Genomic DNA, 20163 nt, shown 5'->3' on the forward strand with positions numbered 1-20163 from the left:
TAGACGTTTGTGCTGCTATCGACAAAGCTAATAAACGGCACCAACGAATAACTAGAAAAGCAAGGTCACATTTGCACAATTGTAAAAAAAAAGCTGTAAAAAACACAAAAACTGACGCTCTTTGGTTCTCACGAAGGAGAGCAAATACCGCTGTCCACGTTGCACAATGCAGGATGCAGCGAGGCCCAGCAGCAGGCCGGGATCGATCCGTCGGCTGCAGCTTTGGAGGACACGTCGAGACTCTGCTCTCATTGACTACTTCACAATCAATAGTAGCTGATTACTGGCCAGAGGAGGCAGACTGCTGAGACTCGGGCCACAACCAACACAAGATGCACAAATTCAGTCGCAGCAATATTTACACACAAAGCACACGGTGTGATGCACAAATGCACATCCATCCACGCACGCTGTGAGGCATGTGACTTCTAATAAGGGGCGGCAGCTTGCAGATTTATAAAGGCTTGTCGCCTGCGGCCTGCAAACAGGGCCAGAACACGAAATGATCGCAAACGTGCGAATAAAGGTTTTCCTTTTTAAATTTCTCTCCCCTGTATTTATTTCAGCGCCATCCACCCGTTGTCTCCTGACACCATATATGAGCACCCAAAGTCAAGAATGTAAAACTCAACTCTTCACTATGATGAGTGTGCACTAAACAACCCCCCTCGTTTCCATCTCCATGTATGGCGGCTGCGAGCGACTCATGGAGGCTCGTAGTTCCTCGCCACCTCACAGGCAGCAGGGCTCTAATCCACTGAGCCGCTGATGAAAGAGTGCTGACGCGGCTCTTTTCCGATGCCTGTCCTAATCCAGTTGGACTGCAGGCCTGAGAGAATAATCCTGGATTAGGAGCTTCTCCCAATAGAGCGACCATAGGGTCTCTCATGGGGGGCGCCCCCCAGAGTTTGCAGTGCCTGAGGCGCCGAGCCTTTCACATCCTGAGAGAAGGTAACAGGCAATTCCAAAATGAGCAAACGGCGTCTGATCTGGATTGAATTGCACGTAACCTCTCCTTGTTGCCCCGAGGGCAGTTGTGCTGCTTATTAGAAACGAACAACGCTTAAGAAGGACACCGTGTGACCTTGAAAGTGCTATTCATTTTGAGGCGACAAAGATTTGGATTTAAAAATGGCTGGAATCGGACTCCAATCAGAGCCGTTTGGGAGAGTACACTAATCGGGGCCTTGGCAGTAACGCAATGGGAAAACTAGGATTTGTGAAGCAACCTCGCGAAGGCCACGAACATTCTTCATTAGTAAATCTAACTATTTATGTTACACCGAGTTAGATCCAGCACAAGAGAGGCGCCATGATCTCATGGTACAGATAAGAAAGCCGCTCAATAAAAAAAGCAACAAGCAGCAATAAGTCAACCACACAGCGGGCAGCAGAGACATCTCTCACACATCGACCTTTAAATCTCCTTGTGTTCCCGCCGTCATATCAAAGGCCGATCCAGACGCCGTGCTGAGGCGGAGGCTTTGAACATGCGGCGTGTGATCAGCGCCACAGGATGATCAGAAATCAACAGGCTTTTAAATGAGAGCATGTGATGTCCTCCCTCAGAAGGCAATCACCAGTTTATTTACCTGCATGGTCGGCCCAGGGAGACTGGAGCTTGCGTCAGTGGATCCCACGGCCCCCAGTGAAGCGCATCAGGGACAGCGGGGAGGCTTCGCGCTTCACTGGCTGCCAGTAATGGTCGCCATCTTTGTTGTTACTTTAGACACTGTGAGACTTCATTTGAAATCTGTAGTGATAGATAGGCGACTTTGGTTTCATACGGTTCTATTAGTCACATGTTATTGATCAGGGGTATAAAATAAAACAGTATACAAGTATAAATCAATGAAGCGTACCAGACAATACCTATTTGTCATGTTGCTTAGTAGTGTAACAACATGTTTGTAAAGTTAATCCTCATTAAAAGATATTCTAAATATTCAATACATGATGCATTTTTCCATTTGTGTTTGTATAATGTCAAATACAGGTATTTTACAATACAGTGTAATATGGATATAAAGTATTGTAATACACCACAGTACAAACATCACTGTCCTACTTAGTTGTGTTGAGAATAATCAAATGTGTGTTGTATGTACTAAAAAAGAGTGGTTTCAAAATGGACTGCGATGATCTGAGATTAAATGAGGTGAGATGAGGTAAAGTACGGTGAAAAAGCTTTACTATCAGTTAAAGCTGGATTGCCTCTCCTGGTCAGTGACTTCCTCTATTGATAAATAAGGCAGATATGATTATATTTTTACTTCTTGTATTTGTTTTCTTAATAAAGCAGTCATTTGTGTTTTTTGGACTGATTTGCTGTCTCTGTTGTTCAACTCACTGCTGAAGAATGAATCTTTTAAAACAGCTCCTGGACACAAAGTGGAATTTTAGAAAAAGGATGAGTCATTTCTAAAACATCTGAACAATTCAGTTTTTCAGCAAGCATGACTCAAATCAGCATCAGAGTCCCTTTTGGGGAAATATTCACTGTTCAGTTGGTGTTAAAGTGAGCACAAACATAAATCAGACGAGCAGGGAAGCTGACGTTAAACACATGAAAAATGTCATGACACTGTGAAGCTTATTTGAAATCAGTAAATACTTTATTTTATTATTAATAATATAAAGATTCAATTAGAATCAAGCGTCTCGTGCACAACAATAATGCAACTAGCAGAAATTGACTTCCTGACGCATGCACACGGCATTTCAACCCTCTCTGAGTCACAAAGTGCAAAGATGAGTCATTTTGTTTCCTTCCCTGTTCTGCAGCAAAACCTGCAAACACTTCAACGGCAAGACTGATGGGGGGTAAGGGAGGGGCCTGAGAACCCTGCAATTAGACAGACGCATGCACACATTCATATCACACCCTCTTTTTGTCTTGTTCAAACGCATATGATGTCAGCAGATTGTAGAAATAATAAAGCCCATGCCATGCATTCTGACCTACTCTAACACCTGAGACGTATCTCCGATGTCGTCCATGGAAAAGGCTCAAAACAGCACGAGTTCTAAAGTCAGAACATTAATCTACAACCCTGTCAAATCCAATCCACCGAACACCCGGCTCTGCCTGCCTGCCTGTCTGCAGCTGCTTTAAGAGACGCCTCGTCTTCCCCTTCAATATGCTGAACGATGAAGAGCTCTGAGCAGCGAGCCGACTCCTTCACCTCGATGCCGTCAACAGCTGAATGGAGCTCAGGCGAGGTGGGCTCGACAAAGCGGCTATTGTCATGACAAGAAGTCAATCTGTTGGCATGCAAGGATGAAGAGACATCAATATTTTAGAGAGCAGAGAGTGGGAGAATCTTGGAGGCAGCGATCTCTGCATGTCCTCCGTCACACTTCATCACACAGCATGTGCAGACTTCAGTGTGTGCAAGTAAATGATATGCAGCGAGAGGAGTAAAATTGGTTTTCTTTCCATTCGGCACATTTTATGAAAATGTTGAATTGAAAATTGAAAATCTGAAGCAGGAGGACCATATTATTACCTCCACCAATGAGGTTAATCCTTCATTCTGTTTGCAGGATTACTTAAACTATTGACCAAATTTGATGGCGTTTGGGGTTTTTGTTCTCTTTTCAATCTGGGATATAGATTCTAAAGAAAAGCATTATTTGTTGTTCGTATCATTTACCCATCAAATTAATAATGATATGAATTATTAATAAGGAAGGGGGACAGGTTGGTCGTCACTGAAGGTAACCGAGAATACTCAGCCACAAACACACGGAAAGAAACACGGAGCACAGGAGCAGCACAAACGTACGTGAGCACAAAAGACAAAGCACAATCCAGCAGTAAATCAAAAAGCAGAAGAGAGTTTAAATGATTATAGGTGATGGGGAGATTAGTCTCAGGTGTGTCGGTCACACTCAGCCTATCACCCACCGTCCAGAGAAAAGCAAACAGAATGAGTGTGTGTGAAACACAAGGAGGAACCCAATTAATCAAAATCAACATGAAGACACACCGAACCCCGACAGGCATGGGTTCTTTAAGTGATGTGCGGTTTGTCTATTAGAAAGACATCCGTTAATATTATTACTGGAAAGATCAGTTACACAAAACCCACGTAATATATTTGTACTGGTGGGAGGGTTGCAAACGTGGCAGTGAAAACGTTCTTTTTTATTTTGGGTGGATCATGATCTGTAGAAGAAAGCTTTGAAACGAAAAACAGACATCCGAGCGGTGCAGCAGGAAGCTCATTCACAATCAGACGCTCTGGTTGATCAGCCTGCATGCTGACTATCTCTGGAAGGCTCATTAACACCTTCACAGGGTGCAGCCCAGCCCCCTCCATAAACAGCCCAGCCGGAGGTCCATCCTAATGGCCTGAAGTCATTCCCAGCCTGGCCTCCTCCAGGTGTGGAAGCCTGGCCCTGTAATTGATGATTAGGGGGCAATAACGCAGCGTTCAATGGAGGCCTCATGACTGGAGAGTGGCCGGACCCCACACTGCCACTCAATGAGAGTGTGTGTGTGTGTGTGTGTGTGTGTGTGTGGGGGGGGGGGGGGGGGGCACACATCCACACATTTACTACTGAGATGGAGTATTTGACACCCACAGTTTTACGGTGATCAGTGCATCCAGCCTTTTTTTTTTAATGGATAAGAACTGCATTAGTCTCTAAACTGATGCAGAGAGGCCAAAGAGTTGAGAAATGAGAAGTGGCGTTTTATTCATTTATGTTTTTATTGTCATTTTCCCTTTATCTCATTTCCTACCATAGCAATGCATTAGCCCTCAGAGAAGCTATCAATCACGGGCTAATGGGTAGTAATTGCAGGCAGGCAGGCAGGCAGGCAGCCCCCCCCCCCCACACACACACACACACACACACACATCAGAAGCAGCGGGGTCTCTGGATTGCAGAATAATCACAGGAACACTAGAGAATCTCTGGATGATCTCGAGGGTATAGGTTAAGGTAATTTCCAACTCATTTTCCTTTTGAAACTCATTATACTCAGCCCAATGATGTCTTGCATTAATTAGCAAGGTTAATGTCGTGAGGGGCCGAAAACACAGAGACAAGGAAGTAATGAAAAGGAGACACAGAGACAAGGAAGTAATGAAAAGGAGACACAGAGACAAGGAAGTAATGAAAAGGAAACACCGTCCGGCCTAATGAGACACTCACTGTAAAATATCTTCATGTGAACTGGCCTGTAGAGTTACTAACATTTACAGTTCTACTGTAATCTACAATGTTACTGTAATAATCGCATATTCTAAAATAAATAACTGCATTTCTATTTCTATAATTGTTTTTAAATATTTCTAACAGCAAGAGTGCCATGGTTTTTCTACAGTTTGCTTACTGTAACCGACTGGATTCATGCGTTTTAAGAGAAACACAATGCATTGTTTTCGACAGCATATTTGTGTTAGAATTTGTCACAAACCCTGACAGCACGACTGACTGAATATACCTGTACTTCAAGAGCCATTCCTCAAACACGCTTTCTTCTCTTATCTTGCAAGGAGCAATCCACCCGACGCTGGCGTGTGATGCTATCGCCACAGCTTCGTGTGACAGTAACACGCCTGAGCCTGCAACACACACACATTGTCAAACACCCACAAACACCCGGCAGAGGCTGATAAGGCAGCGGGCTGGATCGTTTGAGGTTGAACTCTCTGGGAAACATCATCTCCTGCTTTTGCTTCCTCTCATCAGAGGCCTCGCATTGTGTGTCAGAAACATGGATTGGGATCCCATGTGATGCAATGCAAAACTCACACCTCATCTTTCTCATCTTTGCAAAGATAAAGGAAGACACACAACTAATCAACATCCCCATCTTTCACCAGTCACCCGAGGGAGTGTTTGGCAGGGGCCGAGGCAGCCAGATCGTCATGGATTGTGGATTTCTTACATTTGTGGGGAAGATTATTCCACAGAAATGAAATTGTATTCAATATAATGTTAACAGGCGTAACTGAGCAGCCGCGTAAGGGATGTCAGTTCATTTCTAAAAGCTGAGACGAATGCAGCGCCCGACAGAAAATGATCCTGACAAACACGTCGAGACTTTATCCATAGTGGATTTTTAAATGAACCATAAGATTATCAACAGAAAGTCAATGTTTTGGTGCAAGCACAAGAAAAACAGGAAATATAAAAAAATGGACAGGTTTGTAGAAGAGCCTTTCTTCCTGCGATTGGCTGTCACCTCCACTCATCTTTACAAAGCAAATGCAGGTTATATTTCATTCTACCGTGTGTTAAAAAAAAAAAAAGTATATTCAGCATCTGTCAGTATTAATCCTGATTTATGCATTTACTAAGAAAATAAAAAATAATCAATAAACACTTATTTATTATTATTTATTTATTACTTGAGTGGTGTTTAATAAAGAAAATATGGATTGTAAATCCCATCACAGTTTTTTTTAAAACTTGGGACCAGATGACAATCACAAGTCATTTATTATCAGAAAGGCATTCAGAGATTTGATGATCGGTACATTTTGGCGGTCAGTAAAACATTTTCTCAACACGTTTCTTCAACGTGTGAGGCGTGTGTCGTGATGAAGGCAAACGAGGTGCGCAGAAGAAAATGTCAGCATTGTTGTGGATAATCTGGGAACGTCGTACATTCGGTGACGGTGGATTAAAAACTCGCTGAACGTGGAGTTGTCGTTAATTAGGGCCGTGAGCTGGAGAGCCGGTGCAGACGGTGTGATTTTAAATTCCCAAGTTCATAGAAGCACACACACACACACACAGGTCCGATTATTCTCCCATGATGCATCTCTGGCCTTCACTCTGCGATGCGGCTGCACAATCTTCTTAACTCTGCAGACATTTCCAGCGAACAGCTGCACCTGATAAGGAGCAGCTCTGCTCGCCGTCCGCAGAGAACGAAAAAGAAAAAGACCACATGAGAAGTGGGGGGTTGGCTAATTGACGGTCTGAAAGTTAGAACAATTTGGAGCGGTTTCTCAACACCCCCCCCCCCCCTGCCAGGAGCGTCACGTAAAAGCTCCGAGTAGAAACATGACTACATCTGCAAATCCCAAAGACAAGATCACTGAGCGAAGCACAAATTGTGTTTCCTCTTTATGTCTCCCAATTTGTAACACATTGTGCCCTAATTTCCCCTCTTCTTCTTCTTCTCTCTCTCTGCTACCCTCCGTGGATGTCGTCCAGCACAGGACCAGATGTTTAGACGGTCGCCATAGCATCTAAACACAGTCTGGCTTGGGAGCGAGAGAGCGAGGAAAACCAAAACGCTGTGGCTCCGCTCCCATGTGGAGGATTCTTCATGCCGATGGTCTGTTTGTCGTTCAGTGCAAGTTGAAAGTGAAGGAAAAGACACTCACCGACATGGAGCTGATGGTTTTTCATAATTCATAACAGAGTTTTTACACAGATGACAAAACACAGAGTAAAGCACGGAGGGTTTAATTCCTCTGTTTGGGGGAGAAGCGTGGTCGATGCTTTCTTTGGAAGACGTTATGTGGAAGCACCTGAGCTCCTGTTGCTCCTCAGGCAACAGGAGCCCCCCCCCCCCCCCCCCGCCTGTCGGGAAACTCCACGTCAGAGAATTATGGGACGCTTCCTCACCAGCGGGGGAAATGTGGAGCCCCTATCGTGATGTGTTTGGTGTTTGAAGATGTGCATCATGTAAACATGGCCTTTGAGCTTGACTGTCTAATAAACATGTTTTGCCCTCTATAGTCACTCATGCAAGAGTATAATATTGCTAAATATTGTGTATCTTTGCTGATAAAAACCCAAACATTCACTAGTGTGACAATGAAACAAAAAACAAAACGTCAAAAGTACCAGCGATTATGCTGCTCATCCTATTTGTGAAATAATCCGTTGGATTATCCGCCTGATGAGATTTTTGTGTTAAAATAGTCTCGCTCAGGTTTGAGACGCTCGCACAACCCTTCCATTGTGAGAACCAAGGAACGCTTTCGAGTTCAGGTCCCGTGAATGGATTTCCAGTTTCATTTGACTCAGGGTCCCGGTCCGGTTGCCTCAGACCGTGATGTGACCCCCCCCCCTGCAAAGCAAGGGCGTGGAACTATGCCAATCCAGCAGCAGAGTGAAACCTGAAGTAGAAACCCGGCGCCTGGTGATTGTCCATTCTGTCGCCCCCCCCCCGTCGTCGTCGTCCCCCCCCCTTATCTTCTGGTCTGCTCAGCAGGGAAACCGTCCTCATCGCACATTCGAGCGATGCTGTAAATAACATTCTGGTAAGGCAGTGCTCCATATTGCAACACATGAAAGGATCAAGTGACAAAAAGCCTCTGTAACAGTGAAACTAGAAGCTGGGGCTGTGAGGAGGGGGGGGGGGGCAAGAAGGAGTCCGGCTGATGGAGTCCAACAGTTGCTTTGCTTTGCTCCGCCTTAGGATTGTTTCCGGAAGGTGAAAATATCCCGGGCTTTGGAGCCTTTCTTGCCCAACGGAGGAGGCGTGGTGGTATAGTTCGACGAAGGCGAGGGCGTCGATGACGGGGAGGGTGAGGAGGGCTGGGGGGTGGAGGTGCCACCATAGGGGCAGCTCTGTGAGTCCGGGTGTTCGCCAGAACACTCCACAGCGGGGATGTAGCGGCTGTCCCACATACCTGGGCCACACAATTTACAGAGGTCGTGGAGGCTGCAGGGGATTCTGGGTAGGAGGCGGAACTGGTACAGGAGGCTTCGGGCCTGGGGGGGCAGGGAGGGAAGTTGGTGAGACACAATCATATAAATGTATTGAACATTTATATGATTGTGCTTTAATAATAATAATAATATTAATATAACAGAGAACGCACAAAGGTTCAGTATTGTACCAGCCAAAGCTTACAAGCTGCGCGTGTCTGATGCAAGAGCTCAGGCAAACAATAAAAAGACAGTATGCTGGGCGAATGCTAACACGAAGCCACTGCCTGCAGTTGCAGCAGCATGAACACAGCATCCATAAACATGAGCATGTGGGCAGCACATCATAAATCCTCTTCGTGCTGCAGCAGCATCCCATTTAACACCTCAAGGCCTCTTCGGGCAGCTCACAGAATACTACTGCTACTTTCCTACAGCGTTGTGCAGAGCTGCTCGACGCCAAGAGGCAAAATAAAAAATAAAGAAATAAATAAAACCTTTCTGAATTCAATAAAATGCAAAAAAAAGTGTTTAAATATTCTGGGAAGAATATATCCCCTTGAAGTATGTACTGGTACATGGATCCATGTATTTGCATGTCACTAGAAAAACCAAGAGCATGTAATGTGATACCTTGCGTAGCACAAGCTCTCCATTCATGTGCATGGAGAGGTTGCTGAAATGGAGCAACATTTGGTCAGTGGCAAGTTGCTGCTCCGTCACCTCGTCCCCATAGAGAACAATGATGGCCACACAGAGGAACAGGTGGAAGTAGTCCGTCTACGAAGAGAGGAAGAGAGCAAATGAAGTGCTGTAAGTACTGCGCTTTTGTTTGAAAATTGAACCCCCCCCCCTCTGTAATTGTGCAGAGGAGCGGTTCAAACTGCCCCGACCTGATAGTGCGCCCAGCAGGCCTCCCACATGCGCAGCGCCTCGGTGTCGGGGAACTCCCGCTTGAAGCAGAGCAGGACCCAGCGGTGGCAGAACAGCAGCTGGAGGCCGTCCTCCCCCAGCCTGGTCAGGTGCTGGTGGAAGTGGGGCAGCATGAGACGCAGCAGCTCCCGCAGGTACATCTGCAGGCGCGCCAGAACCTCGGATTACAATCAGCGAAAGATTTCGTAGCCGCAAACTCATGACCTCTCGTGACCTTTGGCATATTTTGTAGAAATCCTTGTACCAGATATTTAGCAGATAAGACCAAAAAGCTCCAAAACATATCAAATGTGCCTAGTTTGCACAAATGCAATTATTTTGGTCAAATACATTCGGGGTTTAAGTTACAACTTGTTGCCTGACTTGTACTTTCCCATCGTGGCAGAGGGCTGCAGAGTTTGTTGCTGTTCTGGCAGCGTTGGGAAGATGAAGTGAAAAGTCAGACAGAGGGCAGGACCTCATTTAAATACGGCCAACGGCACACAGTTCCTCTCCTCATGCTGTTGCACTTCATTATGAACCTGAAAGAACTGAAGGAGAGAAATGTACGAAACGTCCTACCAGCTGCCTCTCCATGTCCTCGTCTCGTGGCGAGCTAATGAAGATGGTGTTCTCCATGACGCCGACGAAGCACCAGAAGGTGTCGCTTTCATCCTGGATCTCGGTGAGCAGGGGGGCCACGAGGTCGGACATACCCTGACAGTAGCCCATGTCACGATTGAACACCGCGTAGTTGAGCAGAACCCGCCTGGGGGGAGGGAGGGGGGGGCATTATAAAGTATCAGTCTCAGAGAAATAAAGAAACATTCATGACCCTGAATCCCAGACGGGCATGTTTGAGCTCCAACATTTGGATTGAATGGCCAGATCATGAAAACTAAAGGAATCATTTTACTGTTGTTAAGCTCTCTGCAGACAGCCTATCAGCACCCCAGATGTGAGGCAGCTGAAGAGCTACCAGTTCAAAGCTCTGCAATATTCATGAGCGGCTCCGCCACCATCGAGGCCTCGACGCAGCACGAGACACGATACCTGAACAAATAGCAGAAGGCTTGATGAGTGTCACTAAACTAATACGCGATTTAAATCCTCCTGCTCCTCATTTAGGAAGCCATTCGTTTTGGGTATACGCATCAGACACACTCGTACGGCTTAGTCAGAGTCAATAAAGCGTGAAACTCATTTACCCCCCCCCCCCCCCCCCCCCCCCCCCGAGGGTCCAGCATATCAAATGAAAAGGTGCAGAGGAAAGGAAAGGAAAAAGACAAGGACCGAGGGTGGAGGAAAAGAAGAAGGGAGGGAATAGAGAGGAGTGTCCAGACCTCATTATCTCCACGTTGGGGTTATTCTCTCCTCTGAAGAAGTGGTTGCTGCGGTCTGTTCTCACCACGTCTTTATCCACCGTGAACTGGACCTTCCTCCAGAACTCGCTGTGCTCCTCCGGGCTCATGGACAGTCTGGTAAACACACACACACACACACACACACACACACACAAACAGCAGGTCGAAATGTTGGACGCACACAAATTAAAAGACGAGTTTGTAAAGCTGTGACACGATGATAGGACAGAAACATTTTATACCGTGGTCTCTGAGGAAATTAATGTAATTATGATACCCCCCCCAAAAAAAACAAAGGTGCTTGGTGTCAAAATATCTTTACCTCGAATGCTACTCTAGTGCGACGACTATTGAGGTAAAAACGTGGGGGTGGACCGACGGTGCATTTCACCAGTAAGCACTCCTCTGAGGATAATACTGCAATCCCAAAACCTCCTCCCATCCCTCGATGTTCGGAACTATATTAGCTGGGCACTCGGTGCGAGTCACTAATGTGCTCGAGTCCTAACAAGCAGAGGGGATTTAATTAACACTGTTTGTTTTCCATGTGGCCCCGGCAGGAATAATGAGCACACACCTGATGCAATGCCCTGCAACTGTTTGGCCTCAGCGCCGAGTGTTTGTCCCCCGGACCCTCTAGAGCCGCCTCTCCTCTCGAGGGCGCGGCCCAGAACTTCAGTGCATGTTTTTATCATTTCATTTATTTATTTATTTTAGAACTTAAATGCAATGATCATTTTCAGATTTCTGAAGCTGACGTGGTTCAGTCAAAATGTGTTGACTTCTTCTTCTTCTTCTTCTTCTCTTCTACCAATCCAAACCAAAAACTAGAGCTCTTTGGAATTTTAGTTATTGCTGGACAATATATTTATTATTGAAAAAGATGAAAATCCAGATATATAGATAGATAGATGATGATCTATCTATCCTAAATGTTCTCCCTCTGCTTGTGCAGTAAAGTCTATCTACTCCTTATGGCTGCATTGCGCCCACAGCTGCTCGGCCATCCCAGCTGAAGGACGGACCACATGGTTGGGAGACGAAGAACACACACACGCACACACACACACACACACACCAGATGCGTATCCTTCCTCCTAATGATCAGCTCGTGGCCACAGATCCCCCCCCCTCCAGTCAGACGGCCTTTAAAGGAACCCACACCAGAGTCAGAACGAGGGCTTTAATCACCTGATTTCGATAAGACCTTCTGACGAACTCAAAATGCGGACGGAGGCCGAACAGAAGAAACCGGAACAATTTATCGCATTCATTAGCAGACAGAGTTGCACAACGTCTGGAAGTGCGTGCACGCTCAACGCTTTGGTTACGTGGCGAAGACAAATAGACTCTGAGATGTGGTTTCCCGTGTGTGTCAGGGTATGCATGCCCCCCCCCCCCCGCTCTCTCTCTCTGTAATGCTTGATCGACACCGATAGGTTGCTTCTCCAGAGACTTTTTATTTCACACCCAGCGCCTCCTCTTAACACTTCCCTGGTTGTGCGTATTGATTGCTCAGCGGCCGCAACAACAGACTCACACATGGCTTAATGTTTGACGGCATGAGAATCTGGCAGGCAGCACTGAAGCCATGTGACGGTTTATCTGTGGTTTCACTGTGTTGCGAGAGAAAAGCTCAAATGTTATTTTTGGACTCAGCCAACAGCCATATTATGATGGGACACACACACACACACACACACACACATCCATTTCTCTCTCTCTCTCTCTCGGTTCCACACCTCCTCTGCTGAATGTCATGATATTGAGCCCGTTTCTGAAGTCTCCAGGCCTCCCTCTCCTGAGAGGTGGAGTCATAGTTGTAATAGTGGAGCAGGAATGGCCACACCTCGCCACGGATGGGTGGATCGATGCCGCCAAAGAAGATTGCCTGGCAGATAGAGAGCAAACACAGTGAGCATGAAGGGCAAACGCGGGGCAAGCGCACCAGTCACAAAACCAGGAGGCGTGCAAGAAGATGCTGGACAGGAAGGCAGCTGAAGCGAAACTCTTTATAAAACATGTTAATGTTCCCGGTTTAAAACAGCGCTTCTCTGTTCCTCATTCAGTCACATGGTCCGGCCTTCGACTGAGTCAAACCCAAACACCTCAAATGAGGAAGGAGGCCAAGATCAGCCTGACCCTCCACTGTCACACACATACCTTACGGAGCTTATACTCCTCCTCCACCTGCCCGTCGTCGTTCAGGTGACGCAGCCAAACGGTGACGTCCAGCCGCCGGTAAAGCTTCTCCTCCGGGTGCATCTCAGCCGAGGGCAGGGCGGGCCTCTGGATGGAAAACTGCATGCAGGACTTCTCAACTGGCACCTGATGGAAAAAGTGAATGGAAAACGCTGTAAAAAGTGCAACCAAGCAGTCTTTTTTTATTTATTTTTTGGATTGAGAACTTACCTGGTCTTTAAGCTGAGTTTCCCTGCAACACTTCCACTGTTGGAAGACGTCGGCCAGCTTGTCCAGGCCGCCACGGTGGAAGTGGAGGATCTTATACTGGCTTTCTCTGCTGGCTATCACCAGCTGGCCACTGGTGCAGGTCTCGTCACTGCAACAGGACAACATGGAATCAATCCAAAGGGGTTAACTTCATTCTAGCGGCATCCAGAAGTCATTTTTCATTCATTGACATAGCTGGACCCGGCGCCTGTCCTGAAGTCGACCACACACAACGTGACACAACCCTGACCTGAAGAAGAGCCTCAGCGACCTCATGTGACCCAGATCCACCCTGAAAACGCCACACAACTGCTCCAAGGCGAGAACCTTCTGCTGCTCGTCCCACCGCATGCCCTGTGGCTGGCCGCTGCCTTCGGAGGAGGCGTGGTTGTCCAGGCTGGAGGTGGAGCTCATGGAGTGGTTCATGGACTCCTCGCACAGCTCCCTGGCAAGAAGAAAAGACTTTCTGGGACTCGGAAGTCAACGTGGATCTCAATTGTGACCCGACTTCTCCTCCGGCTGCAGAGCGTTTCACGCAGTCAGTGCGGCTCAGCCCGGCGATAACAGCTAACAGCTAATCCTTATTAGCTGCCTGCTGCCCTGATGTTTTCACTCTCAGTAAAGTTTCTGAAAGGAAGGAATGCATGGAGGCTTCTAAGGACACACACACAAAGAAAATCTAAAAACACACAAATCATGTTGCCTTCAATCCAATTTCCCTTGTCATTCCCCCTCATCGCCAACATGTTGTTCCCGGCACTGAAACCTGAGCCGAGGGTTCCTCTGCTCACACACACACACACACACACACACAGGCCCGTAGCTAATGACCACAATGCAATCTCAAACACGTCTGGCAGAGACGCAGCCCACCAACGTTTGAGAAGCAGTCATTAGACGACTATAAAACGCCCTCCTCATCCATAACGGCAATCATTACCAGAAGTTACTACGAATGAAAGTTACTCTGCCTCATTCAGAAGATCTTTATTTACCGTTTTCTATTCAGAAGAATACTCAAAGCGGAGCCAAGCTGCGCGCCGGTCCTTTTGGAGGACAATGACTGATTGATTAGCAACCTGAATAAAACATGTCTGACTCATCCTTTCCTGGATAGCAGATTGAAAACCAACCAGGCTAATCAATCCAAGTTGCACAATCTCTTTTGTGAGCAGGTGCTTTTCCGCAGACTGGAATACAAATAGCTATACCTTAAGACAAAGCAACGCCTCATTGCTCCTCCGTGACTCATGCCATATCCGATGGCATGGGAATTACAGTGCGAAAAACATGCAGAACTCGTCGTGCGAGTCCAGGGCTCTCGGCGTAGGACATGTGCCGCTGCTGCCGAGAGGAAACTCGGGGCCTGATTAATGGCCTGTCAGTGTCGGCGGCAGCGCACGGACTCTGCCCATGCAAGCCTACTGTAGGCGGCAGCGGCGCTACGAACTCCACAGAGACCACATTATGTAGATACGCTGTTGTTATGGCGTCATGCTGCCACAATCGCCATGTCCCACCAGGCCGGAGGGAGCTCCCACTGCCCCGAGGCCCTTCATAACACCTATCTGTGCATCCATGAGGGAGTTCCCTGGGGAGGGGGGGGGGGTCATGTTGTCCTGCAGGCCTCCAGGAACCCCCAGACCCTTCAGCTAATCCCGGTTGGGAGCAGTGAGATGAAGGAAGGAGGGGCTTGGGTGAAGAAAAAAAACAAACCTCTTTATCTAGTAATTAATGGACCCATTCATTAAGTCATAAACATACAAGTCTGTAATAAATAATGTATTCTCCTTGAGTCTGGACCCTCAGCTAGAATCACAAGGTGCATTTGAAGGGGTCCTGAGATTACGGCATCATTTATAATTTTCATGCCGACATGAAAAGGAATTTTTGGATTTGTGCTGAATAAACTATCTAAATGACAACACTTGAAAAGTTCAAAACGGGGCTCAAACGAGGAACAACAATGGGACAAAAATCGACTTTTTAATGGTTTCTTTTGTCTTTGTGCTTCGAAAATTATTTCACCGCGGCAAAGAACAACAACAACAACAACAAGAAAAAAGGTCTGTAAGCAGTGGCCTTAGTGAGAAATATTTGGCTCCACAGGCGTCACAGGCCCAAAAACATTGGACACCACTTATCTGAGACATAATTACATGCTAAAATTCTTCATGTGGAACCTCAGGAACCTCAACGGTGGTTTCATAAACAACTGTTAAACTTGAAAGAATGTTGTTAAGAAGCTTGACAGAGATTGCTGTGGATTCCTCTCCCACCACTCTCCTCCTCCTCCTCCTCTCTCTCTCCCTTTTCATCCTTCTCTGCTCTCCCGTATGCAGTTCTTTCTCTTTGAATGATTCCAAGTGACATGTTTCCAGTTCCTGGCCCCTTAACAGTGTCAATTAAAGCAGGAGAGAGAGAAAGAGAGACTGAGTGGGTTCCAGGGTTTTTGGCCGCTGCGCCGCTCTCTTCAGCGCTCTAATCCGGAGAGCTGACATTCAGCCCAGCACAACAACCCCGGGAGCACTGGGAATCAAAGGGCTTCACACAGACTTTAGTAAGGAAATGGGAAAGGGAGAGAGAGAGGAGGAGGAGGAGGGGGGCATTTGAGAGGTGAACACTGAAAGAGACAATATTGAGGAAAAACAGAGAGAATGAGCAAGAAGTAAAGATGTGAGATACCGTCGAAGGAATGGACAGAAGAGAATCCGGGAGAGAAAGGAGTGGAAGAGAAACACCAACAGAGAGTGGAGCCCAGGGAGCAGAGGAAGGGCAGAGAAAAGGTTAGAAGCTGTGAAGCAGCTCTGGAGAGCGCTGCCAAGTCACACACTGAATGCACTTCTAGCGATCTGGGCCTGAGAGTGGCTGAACGCACACCGACTCGCTCTCCTTGACACACACACACACACACACACACACACACACAATCTGGGCAGCACGACAGGCCAAATAGCTGCATGAGGAAACAACCACGGAGGGAATCATGAACTCAAGACGGCTGTGAGATGTCCAGATGGCTTTCCTTGATTGGAGAGCGGCCCCAGCGCTCGGTGGGATTTGGGGACTTGTTTTTTTGGGGTCATTTTTGCGATGCGACAAAGCATTAAGGTTCAGGTCAATTTAAACTTGATAATGTTTCATGCATCCCAACTGTTATCAAACCTGCAGTCCACTCCTGGGTCACGTTCAGTTGTAATGTATTGCGCCACCGTGTGGCCTCTAAGTGAAAAATCAGTCCTCATGCGACCAATTCTCTTATTTTTGGCTCCACCTTGTGGTGGTTTAGAGGAACTGGGAAAGCCACCTGAGTCACTGGCTGCAGCTGCTGTTTACAGCCCATTAGTCAAAGATGAAAAGTGCTGAGTGACCGTTTCTGTTTGAAAGGCTTTATTAAGCATCCTGTCCTGCGACAGGTCCTCTGTGTCAGATTGGGTCGCCGATCATTCTGATTCTTTCTTTTTATTTATTCATGCAAAATAAGAATTATTTAATTTTTGTCACGTGATTGTCAGACTTTTTTATTTTGTTTTAACCAGGAGTTCATTCTAATATCATGTCATATTTCTATTGTAGCTCAATGCATCCTCATGGGTAGTTAGTGTGGGTTAGCAGGAGCTAACGTAGCATTGCCAGTTTCTCCCTTGTGCAGGTCCCAAGAGGGGAGCGTCAGGAATGGCATCCGGCGCAAACATTTGCCAAACTACAAAATGCAAATCAAAGTAAATAAGTAGATGTAAAAAAAGGTAGAGGACTTCCAGTACTTATGGTCGACAGTGCAGTCTGCCATTAATAGACCAAGTGAGGGGGAATGAATGGTCTTGGCATTTTTAAAGCTTTGGCCTGGTTTCACGTTGGCTCTTGTGACTCCTCTCTTTAATTAATCTGGTGATGAATGCAGCCAAAACAGATACAGCCAAACCCCAAAGTAGAACCAGTCAAACCTGCTCCGTCATACAGTCTCATGAATAGTTAAACGGATTCCATGATCTAATGTAACCGCTGGGTGCGGCTACTTGAATACAAAGAGCAAGCTCTCAAAAGTTGTTAACGGTGCAGAGAAGGACATCAAACTGTCATCGCAATATGTTGTAAAGAGCCGTGTCAAATATGACCCAGTAACTTTGAACCTGCTGATGAAATCATCCATCATAACAAAGTCAAAGAAGGACAACTCAAGCTTATTTAGCTGAACAGCGATAAGAAGCACGTTTCAGTTTGAGTGCATTACAAATAACTGCTAAAACATGGAACGGGTGGAGAAAAGTATCAGGCGTGCTCTGTGATGGGAGAGTCAGCGAGGATGAAGGGAAAGGTCTACGAGACAGTGGTGAGGACAGCCATGATGGACGGCTCTGAGGAAAAGACAGGAGGCGGAGCTAGAAGTGGAGGAGATGACATTTAGTGCCTTCTCATTTACAGAGCATGTCCATTAACCCTTTGGCCACTGTGGGGCCCAGACCGCCCAGGTTCTGGTTCCAGGTTGGACAGTGGAGTTAGTCTACTCTACAAGGGGCCTTTATTATGAAGATCAGATTAATAATCCCAGTTTAAACTCCGTCACTGACCTGCTTTCGCTGTCCAGGAAGACCGAGCTGCTGCTTCCACAGAGCGCCTCGCTGACGGGGGACAAGCAGAAGGGGGAGGAGAAGTCCGAGTCCGAGCCCAAGGTGCTGTCCCGGCTCACTTCATCCGACAGCTCACACGAGCCTTCGTCGCACTCCTCCCCCACCAAAGGGAAATGCTGCTGGTGCGAGGAGGGATCTGCTCCGGCCTCCTCTGCCAGGCGGCGGCTGGTAATGTTCCTCTCCTCATCCTCATCTTCCTCCTGGGCTGCTGGGTGACGGGAGTGGGGTCTGGAGGAGATGCTGGTTTTAAGGCACCATCATGTTTTTATAGCTCGCCTCATGGACGGAGCAAAGACTGTTTCATTAGAATACATTTAACAAGAACTACTGTCTTTTCACATTGAAGACATTTTTAAACCAACGGGCTTTCCCACCGTCTTCCTCTGCGCCGTGCATTCCTGCGTACGGGGGAGTTCTCTGGAGTGATGTAGCGCAGCGCCTCCTCATCCTGCCTCTGGATGCGCGAGTTGGGAACCCAGGTCAGAATCAGGGTGGTTCCCAAGCTTTCATCCTTCTCCATGTGCACGCACAGGTAGCCTGCAGCGAACACGTCAACCACGGCAGAATCAGGAAGGCAGTCGGAAAAGAAGGGGGGAAACCTCAACAAAAGGAAGAGCATGAAAGCGGAGAGATAGAAACACAAAAGCGTGACTTCACAGGGGAATCTGAGCAGCGATGACCTCGCAAAACACACAGACAAAGAAAGAAAGGAAGGATAGAGAAATGAAAAACGCAGAAAATGTTCATTCCAGGTCTAAAAGAAAACTGTGATATGGAGTAATATCTTGATTTAATCTAACTGTCGATGAGTAAACGTGGGAAAAAAATCAGATTTGTTTTTGCTGATGACTAATGATGAAAAACAAATGGTTCCAAATGCTAGAGGAAAAGGTTCCTCGGGGGTTTCCAGAGCCAGTGAATTAGCTGGCATCTCTGAATTTGCTTTATTTGATTTTTACAGCGGTCATTGTCAACGGGGTCATTCCACAGGACGGGCAACCTTCGGCGTCAGTCCCACCTTACCTGGGTGGTGCTCCGCCAGGCCGGGCAGCAGCTCCGTCGGGTGCACACACACGTTATTTTTGGAGAAGATGATCTCGCCATCCAGGCCCAAGCGCATCAATGTGCCCCCCGCCGCGGGGTTAAAGGTCAGGAGGTCGGAGGCCTTGGAGGAGGCACGCCGCAGGAGCCGACCCAGAGACATCTCCTCAGGCGCTGGGACGCTGGGCCCATCCTCTGAATACAAGGGAGTAGAAAGAAAGGAGTTTAAAGAGGAGGGAAGGGGAGTCGGTGATTGAAATGACAGTGGAATGTTAAAAAGCGGGAAAGGAGCAGACGTAGAAGAAGAACGCGTGACATAATAATGATATTTAAATTGTTAAATTGCACCTTTTCAACTGAAACTACAGTGAAAAAGGTGCCAAAAAACAGACATAGGAGGAACATAAAAAAAGGAAAAGTCATGCAAATCGGGAATAATAATGAATAAGCGACAATAAGGATAGTTAAAGTAAAGAACAGGTTAAATAGAATAATCAGGTGCAACTCCATAGGACTGATGTTCACCCCCATTCTCACAGGTGCTCCTCTCCTACTTGTTCAGCACTTTCCTGGGCCGCCACCTGCACTCACTAGTGCAAACATATCCACAGGATGTGTGTAACTGCACACGCCGCACCTTCTGCAAACAGCTCACGTGTGTGTGTGTGTGTGTGCAACGCTTGTCAGAAGCCCGGACAAACGTTTCCATTCAAGCGCTTCCCAAATGTTTGACTGTTACTGCAGGTGTGTGTAACATCTGCTAGCGTACTTCAGCCCATCCGTGTGGAATCCCCATGCAGCTCTCGGTGGGCAGCAGATGCTCTCGATATCAGCGGCGAGCTGGGGTCAGCGTGACACTCCAGGAGTGTCTAACTGAGAGAAATTCTCCTGAGATGAGCGGCTCCTGCTGTTGCAGCGCGTCGCCCCGGGAATCGGTCTTTTCGGATAAAGGACCCAAAAGACTCTTTTTGTTGTTGCTGCTCAATCCAAACACGTATCCCGTAAAGCGAGCAGCCACGTCTCAATGTTGGTTAATCACCAACGTGTTCTTCCTGCTCCATCTGAGGAATGTGGCCTCCTTTTTCCTCAGGGGGCAAGTTTACTTCTGCCTGATTAAGAACCCCCCCCCCCCTTTC

General features: G+C 47.1%; 1 protein-coding gene across 1 annotated transcript; it reads right to left on the reverse strand.

The window, feature by feature from the left end:
• Nucleotides 1-8394: 8394 nt before the first annotated feature.
• Nucleotides 8395-19190, reverse strand: tbc1d16 (TBC1 domain family, member 16). Its single transcript, XM_068750265.1, has 12 exons — nt 19010-19190; nt 18361-18523; nt 17927-18214; nt 13609-13803; nt 13320-13467; nt 13071-13235; nt 12650-12798; nt 10887-11021; nt 10126-10312; nt 9525-9704; nt 9265-9411; nt 8395-8694 (listed from the first exon to the last, which is right to left on the reverse strand). Exons 1-12 carry the CDS (start codon nt 19188-19190, stop codon nt 8395-8397), a joined length of 2238 nt encoding a protein of 745 aa, XP_068606366.1.
• Nucleotides 19191-20163: the final 973 nt, after the last annotated feature.

This window comes from Brachionichthys hirsutus, chromosome 16 (genome assembly GCF_040956055.1).
Source record: "Brachionichthys hirsutus isolate HB-005 chromosome 16, CSIRO-AGI_Bhir_v1, whole genome shotgun sequence".
Taxonomy (NCBI): Eukaryota; Metazoa; Chordata; class Actinopteri; order Lophiiformes; family Brachionichthyidae; genus Brachionichthys; species Brachionichthys hirsutus.